Raw genomic sequence first — 8343 nt, forward strand, 5'->3', positions numbered from 1 at the left:
TAAATGACAAAATACAACATACAAGTTTGCGTTGCCAGTCTTATGCATTAATATACCTTTATTTTGTGTAAAGTAAATTGGCTGCAGTTTTGATTAGCATATGCTTTGTGCCCATTATGCAAAATGAAACTGAACTATAGGATATAACAAGTTAAATGTGTCGTGTACTGCATACAAATGGCAAAATATTATTTTACCGAATTACACTGCCCTCTATGGGCATCTCTCTCTCTCTCTCTCTCTCTCTCTCTCTCGCTCTCTCGCTCTCTCGCTCTCTCTCTCTCTCTCTCGCTCTCTTCTTCTTTCTCTCTCTGATTGTCTTACCATCGCCATCACCCTTCAATTATGCTGTTGCGTAAATTTAGATAGAGAGAGGGCAGTGTGCGAGCAACATATTGTGCACGAAGCTCTTATTTTAAGTCGTCTCATAAATATTCCACCCTGCCCCAAATTTACAATTGATCTGACGACAGTACAGCAACAGTGAGCCAATGGAAATCCAAGTTCCACTAGTTGAAACACTAGTTAAGATGGAAGCACATCTCCAAAGACGGATTTATGGGAACCTCTTGCCAAAACAAGAATAAAAAATACAGAAATATGAAAACAGACAACACTGCATTGGAGGAACCAGAGATCAGCGAAGAAATCACATGTACATCCGGCAATATACAACGCGATACCAGCCGTACCACTCACAAGCGTCTCGGGGATGCGTACTTTGCGCGTCCGTTTCTGAGAAAAAAGGATAGACTGCCTTGCTTGTGGATACATTTCGTTTAAAATGGACATTGCACTGGTTGGATTTTGCCAGGGAACGGCAATGCACGTCAAGACAAATTCCTAAACTTGCGTTTTTCCTGTTTTCAGCCAGCTGACCGTCGCGTTTCCAGGGAGAGTTTGCGATACCCAGGCTGATCACGAACCACTTCACGGATTATTATACAGTCGGGCAAAAGAGGCACCGGTGTCTTCAAGATTTCGGATTGGCCGTGCTCATGATGTTTTCGAATTTACCACGTTTAAGCGGGTAAGAAACATGGATTGTCTTCCAAAGCAAAGCAAGCAATCGTATACGAAGCCCGTTTTGCTGCGGCTGGAGCTGTCCGTGGTGCTGAAACGCAGTTGTCGCGCTGGCATAGAAAACTGCCTCTTGAACACTTGTGTCAGCTTGTGAAATCTTCAGTTATGTATGCGTTACACAACTTCATATGTGCTTCACAAGCTTCGGGCGTTAGATTTAGGAGCCTCAATTATGAGGCATTACGCGTTGCTTTGGAAAGACCGGCTTTGGGTGCAGCTGTTTTGTGATGAATCGGCTTAGTTATATTACTGTTTACTTCTGAATTATTATTATTATTTTTTTTTATTTCTGGAAAATCAACATGACCAGTGTAGACTTTCGGATCGTATTGTAGCGCCTTAGACTTATGTGCTATATCTGTGAATGTGTGTGTGTGTGAGAGAGAGAGTATCTTTGTGCGTCCAAGTGTGTGCTTATGTGGGGGTTGAGAGGGGTTGATTAGCATGAATACAAATGCTTCTACACAACAAATACAAATGCTTCTACACAACAAAATGGTTTAACATAGTATTGTTTGCTCCCCATCAAGATGGAATCGGGCTATAATCGATGACGTCGCTTTTGCTTTTAATCAACTCGCGTCTTTGTCGCCTGAGGGATGAGCTATGACTGTCACATATAGCATCAAAGGGAGGAATTCAACATAGGCACCTTTGTGAAACGTAGATGTGTCGTGCACTCCGAGGTTTAACTTCGTTACTCGTTGAGAGTTGATAAAAACTGAAGTCCTCGGATATGTGGGGTGAGTACGGGAAATATTATTTGCATTGGGGTAGGCTATGGCAAGAGTCTTTGGTTTAAGACAAAAAAAAAAAACATATGTTTAAAAAGCGATTTGTAGAGTTGCAATGTTATGTAGATCGGCTCATCTGTCTCTTCAGCGGCAGATGTTCAAGTTGGAAACCATGGAGATGCCGATTTGTTCAGTGCACGAGCAACTGGCTTTACGTTTTGCCTCTTTCAGTTGAGATGCCGCCGGATTAAATGTTGGAAATGCATTCCCAAATTGCGCATTGGAGAGTATTTCTGCCAGTCAATGTTACTTTAAATTTAAAAGGAGCAAGACCTTTCTCTCTCTGTCTCTTTCCCCCCTTCGTTCTCCCCTCTATATCTTTATAAATGTGAATGCCGTGAAGAAAAGAAATGTGGTTGTATGTGCAGTATCATGAGCATTACATAATATGCATGATGTATTGTATTGAATAAGTCAATGCATTTGAATAGATGTCAATGATAGACTTTGGTATGATACTATTCTGATATTATTAAACACAGATAACCTAAACATAATATTGCATCAATTCAAGACCACTTGGATTGCACAGTTTAGGCTAAAGAACAGTGCACGTTGGTTATTCATATCAGAATCTGCTTTTGCATTAGGCAGGAAGAGTTTGCTTTGCATTAATGGGAAGGATCCTGCAAATTTGTCTTTGAGATATTCCTGTAACATTTTGGGATTTTCCACTGTTTAATGTAGTTTTCAGATGTGGAGATTGCATGTTCATGTAACAGACATTCATTGCATCTTTTCCTTTTCTAGATGACACCACAAACTGCAACTGCACTATCGTGAGCTGGGCCATTCCTGCACAAGAAAATGCATATCTGGATACTGAAAATAATATTGCTGGTTGCCACATCTCTGAGTCTGGTTGAGCTGTATGACAGTTATGGGGAGATCTGTAGGAATCTGTGCACTTGCGAGGAGAAGGAAAGCATTCTGACGGTCAGTTGTGAGAACAGGGGCATTGTGCGGCTGTCGGAAATAAGCCCAATGCAGTTTTCTATGTACCATCTTTTGCTGACAGGTAATTTGCTGAAAAGACTGTCTGCCAATGACTTCATCAACTATACCGGAGTTACCATTTTGCATTTAGGTAATAATGACATATCTGAGGTGGAGACCGGGGCATTCAACGGACTCCAGGGATTAAAAAGATTACATTTGAACAATAACAAAATAGACATTCTTAGAGACGACACTTTCGTCGGACTCGAGAGCCTAGAATACCTTCAGATAGACTATAATTTCATTAGCACTATTGAACCTAATGCTCTGAGCAGGCTTCAACAAATGACTGTGCTGATTCTCAATGACAACTTGTTGTCCTCTCTGCCCACGAACATTTTCCGGAACGTGCCCTTGACACACCTGGATCTTAGGGGCAACCGCTTAAAAATGTTCCCTTACATCGGTCTTTTGGAGCATATGGACGAAGTAGTTGAATTACAGCTCGAGGAGAATCCGTGGAATTGTTCTTGCGAGCTCATTGCGCTTAAGGCTTGGCTGGAGAGCATCGCCTACACAGCTCTGGTGGGGGAGGTGGTATGTGAGACTCCTTTCAGGCTCCATGGCAGGGATCTGGACGAGGTCTCAAAGCAGGAACTGTGTCCCAGAAGGGCCATATCAGAGTACGAGATGCGCCCCCCACCCCCGCTCACCACCAGTGGCTATTTCCAAACCACGCCGGCAGCCGTGACGGCATCAGCCACATCTTCGGCCGTCCTGCGATCCTCGTCCAGGCCAACCAAGGGCACCCGCCAATCCAGCAAAACCAAGTCCAAGCCCACTTCTCGAATCCCAGTCAACCCCTACAACTACGGGCCCATCATTGCTTTTCAGACCAAATCTCCCGTGCCTTTGGACTGCCCCACCACCTGTACATGCAATCTGCAAATCTCCGACCTGGGGCTAAATGTCAACTGCCAGGAAAGGAAGATTGAAAACATATCAGATCTGAAGCCCAAGCCATACAATCCTAAAAAGATGTATCTCACAGGGAACTACATCCCTGTCGTGCGTAGATCTGACTTTGTGGAGGCTGAGGGACTGGATTTATTGCACCTGGGAAACAATCGGATAGCACTCATACACGACAGAGCCTTTGGGGATTTAATTAACCTACGTAGGCTGTACTTGAATGGCAATTTGATTGACAGACTCACAGCAGATATGTTTTTTGGGCTAAAAAGTCTGCAGTACTTGTATTTAGAATATAATAAGATTCGAGAGATTGTAGGTGGCACCTTCAGCTTTGTGCCCAACCTTCAGCTACTTTTCCTCAATAACAATCTTTTAAAAACGTTGCCAGGAGGCATCTTCTCTAGTCTGTCTCTCTCTCGCCTCAACCTTCGCAGCAATCACTTTCAAAACCTGCCTGTGAGCGGAGTTCTGGACCAGCTGAAAGCACTGGTTCAGATTGACCTGTTCGAGAACCCTTGGGACTGCTCCTGTGATGTGGTCGGCATGAAGATCTGGCTGGAGCAGCTGAACACGGGAACGGTGGTCAATGACGTCAAATGCGTGACTCCCAAGCGGCTTGCTGGACAGGATATGCGGGTCGTCCTTTCTGAGCAGTTGTGTCCAGATTACTCCGATGTCATCATGTCCACCGTGGTTCCTTCCGAGGAGCCTTTGGCAGACAGGATCACCACCACGGAGACACCCCAGAGGTTTAACACCCCTTCCAGTAATGTTCCTTTGTCTGTCCTCATTCTCAGCCTCCTCCTTGTTTTCATTATGTCAGTGTTTGTGGCAGCCGGCCTGTTTGTGGTGGTGATGAAGAGGCGTAAAAAGTCTCAGAGCGACCGTACCAGCACAAACAACTCTGACGTGAGCTCTTTCAACCTGCAGTACAATCTCTATAGCAATCGCTCCGTCCCCAAGGTCAAGGCCCCAGTGGGTCACGTCTACGAGTACATCCCCCATCCGCTCGGTCACATGTGCAAAAACCCAATCTACAGGTCCCGGGAAGGGAACGCTGTAGAGGATTACCCCGATCTACACGAACTCAAGGTCACCTACAGGAGTAATGCCGACGAGGACCAGGAGGTCACCTTGAGGAGCCCCAATTACACAGTGAGCACCATCGAGCCTCGTGAGCAGCCGTCCCCTGTTCAGGATGCGGAACACTTTTTCCGAGGACTCCTGGAGCCGGATAAATCCCCATCGACTGCTGGCAGCAGGTTTGAATATAAGTACACTGGCCCTGTCCCGTACACATACCAACCAAACTTCGACGTCAGGCGCCAGTTCTTACATCCTGAAGGAATACGAGAGACTATGCTATATGGTACAGCGCCAAGTACTGTCTTTGTGGAGCCCAATAGAAACGACTATTTGGAACTAAAGGCAAAACTTCAAATAGAGCCGGACTACCTCGAAGTTCTTGAGAAACAGACAACACAGAGCCAGTTTTAAATCTTGGTCTATCTATAAATGCAGTAGAAGCATTTTTCCCCTTGTACTGACTCAAACTGGAGGGTGCCTTGGCACAATATACATCAACGTAAAGAAAAAAAAAATCCAAAACCTTAAGTGGGGTGTGCCGAACTATGTTAGTTTAATTTCAGAACCACATGGCATTACAGAAATAACTAAGAATGAAAATAAATAAATAGAGCTCGCAGAACTTAGATGAAAGCACGAGTTGTGATATAAAACTGGCGATGCAAAATCTATTTTTTTAAGTGGATGATTGAATACGCATAAATCTAAGTGTACAGGTTAATCTCACCCAAATACATTTTCAGGAATATAATCATACAAATATTGTGAACTTAAGGGGGTCAGGGAAGGGTTTCGCATACAAGAACAAAAGAAAAAAAAAACACAACTTTCTGACAGAAACACTATACAGCAGCGCATCCAATCGAGCAGGACAATTTATCTGCTTTAGTCTGTAAGTAAGTACTGTATTTATTGGTATACTCTTTGCCATGTATTTTCAACATTGTTTCAATGCTCATCAATATTATATGTGTCATGTCCCATGAGTTTCTGTACAAACATTTCGTTTGTAGTTTCCGATCACTTACTGTAGCTTGCATTGTACAAGTGGCTTTTTTTCAGCAGTGGCACACCCCAATGTCGAAGAGAGACTTTGCATCATTTAACAATTTCAAAGGAAAAGTGTCTTTGTATGCTGTCTGCACTTTTTTGGAAGATGGAAGGCCATAGGGTCTTCCCAGCTAACATTAGAAGAAATATTATATATTAAAAATGAATATGTGTATTCATTCTTAATATGTATTTTTAATATCAAAGTTCATAAATAATAATTGAAGTAATAATTATGTTGTGTAATACTGATATTTTAATGTAACACCTATTTTTATACAAGCATTCGCAATTCTCTTTCCCTTATCGTTTCCATTGTTTTGATTGCTTTGCACTTATTGCACTATATTGACCAAAATATGTTTATGTCATCAATAAATATGATGTCGGTTCTTATAGAATTTTCTTGGAAATTAAAACCAGCTTGATTATAGCTTTTACCAGGTAACCAACAATCGCAGGCCCATTGTAAGTTGACAGGAGTTAATTCAATAGCTCAGATCAATACACCAAGCCCGTTACTTGGCAAACCCCTCAACTCAGGTATTTTCTATGTATTGGTTCTGCTCACAAACCACTTATTCTTCAAGCAGGAGAGCGGCGCACACAATACGGCGCTAAATAGGGTCAACTGTTCTTACGGTGTGGGAAACAACAAGAAATCGATAACTGCTATTCTGCCTTATGCTAATAATAGAGGTAAACTACTATTACGAACAGGTGAAATTATAGCGTTCTAGCAATATGCAAGCAGATGACTTCAAAACGAGGGTTTGCATCGAACGATCGCAAACTCCTTTTGGAGATTGCTAGTTGTTTAGAAGCCGCTGGATCGATGGATTATTTCGATGCTACTTTGATCTTTAGAGGTGCTTTAAAAGAACTTCACCATTTGCCCTCTATACCATGACAGACTAAAATATTGGTACAGCTGTATCTGCCGGTGGATTTTAAATTGCTGTGTCGAGTGTTGAGAGGAAGCTGGGAGGGAAGCTGACCTGGCCCTCTACTCAATGATAAAGAGGTCTGCTTTGTACCCAGTGCCTCACTAGGCTCAAGGGTCCTATTCCACTTTGAGCATGATGTGGATCTTTTTATAGCTACGGAAAATGAAGGCTGCATCTGAGGATGAGGGGCGTGAATAATTTGGGTAACCTAACAACTTCTCTTTATAAGCTGAGTCGCAGCGTTGTAAAGCCACAAAGGGGTTATTATGAGAGGACCGACCTTGACATACTGTTGCACACTGATGCATTGCTGAGGGATGTTAACGTAATTAATAATGTGCAAGAGTTGATTGTCAGGTGACTGCATTTTTATTTATTTATTTTTTTCCATGCTTAACCATGTAAACTTGCTTTGGATTTTATGTTGCTTTTTTCTCTGTCATTTTTATTCAAGAAACTCTGTGTGTTGTGCGTTGAATCAAAACAGCAGTTTCAGAAAACATAATTGGAGTCTTCTGGATCTGTCTTCTGGGTTCAATCTCTACAGCAAGAAAACTTCATTTGAATCCATCTGCGTCAAGGATATCTGCATCAGAAGGTCAAATGCCAGGGATGCAGTTCTTCCAAGGTTGTCGACAAAACCCACAATTGTTGCACGTTTAGGCATTCCAAAATTGTGCAATACGGAACTGAACGCTCCCAGCCCCATCACCAAAATTATCTCCATTTTAACGCATGCCTCGTACCATTAGCTGATATTGTTTTTGGCCACCGAGCTAATGTGCGCTCTGAACCAAAGGATATTTTTAACAGGGAGGGCTGCATTACCCATTTGGTGGCACAAAAGTAAGACAAAAACATCAGTTGCATACTTTCAAATCGACAAATCGCAAATGATGCCTCTTAATCGGCATGATGGGCTTTGGGAGGGGCCGTCAGGGGAGGCTACGATGTTTAATTTCCCCACTGATTATTTCACTTATCCCATTTTAGGGGGGTCACTGCAGCAGAGAGGACCTGGGAGGGAGATGGCATGCGATTGACGACATTTGCAATTGAGTTCAAGGAGGTTTGGCTAATTGAGAAGGCAGCGATGATATCTGACAGGCACCAATGAGTCTGTTGATTAGTTTAATCATGGTATTTAATGGAACTCCTTGAGCCGTGGGGAAACGTTAAAGTGCGATAATTTTGCAGGTTGGGAGTCATTTTATAACTCTGCAACAATGCTAGTTTGCCGTCTGGCCTGGAGATGATCAAAGTCTTGTTTGCTATTTATTGCTAATTTGTTTACACCTTTTCGTATGGGTTTTCCGAATGGTTTAGTTATTTATTTGTGCATTTTTTAATTATTATTTTTTTAAATGTTGTTATGCAATTCTTTGGCCATCTATGTGGGCGTTTTTGAGCAGGTTAATTAAATGTTTTGCATTGCATGCATCTCTGCAGGTCTGTCACTGCTGTATGAT

At 42.6% G+C, this 8343-nt stretch overlaps 1 protein-coding gene across 2 annotated transcripts; it reads left to right on the forward strand.

Moving 5' to 3' along the window:
- The first annotated feature begins 343 nt into the window (after window positions 1-343).
- Window positions 344-6112, forward strand: LOC107677853 (SLIT and NTRK-like protein 5). Of its 2 annotated transcripts, none has more exons than XM_016472915.1 (2): window positions 344-1030; window positions 2628-6112. In XM_016472915.1, exon 2 carries the CDS (start codon window positions 2685-2687, stop codon window positions 5286-5288), a length of 2604 nt encoding a protein of 867 aa, XP_016328401.1. In that variant the 5' UTR covers window positions 344-1030; window positions 2628-2684; the 3' UTR covers window positions 5289-6112. The 2 variants fall into 2 exon arrangements, with proteins under 2 accessions (XP_016328401.1, XP_016328402.1); XM_016472916.1 differs by lacking the exon at window positions 344-1030 and adding an exon at window positions 1755-1826.
- The last annotated feature ends 2231 nt before the right edge of the window (window positions 6113-8343 follow it).

The sequence above is a fragment of the Sinocyclocheilus anshuiensis genome, unplaced genomic scaffold, assembly GCF_001515605.1.
Source record: "Sinocyclocheilus anshuiensis isolate Anshui unplaced genomic scaffold, SAMN03320099.WGS_v1.1 scaffold432, whole genome shotgun sequence".
Lineage (NCBI taxonomy): Eukaryota > Metazoa > Chordata > Actinopteri > Cypriniformes > Cyprinidae > Sinocyclocheilus > Sinocyclocheilus anshuiensis.

Excerpts from the sequence above, each read along its gene's own strand:
- LOC107677853 (XM_016472915.1), top strand. The coding sequence starts at position 2,685 with ATGCATATCTGGATACTGAAAATAATATTGCTGGTTGCCACATCTCTG.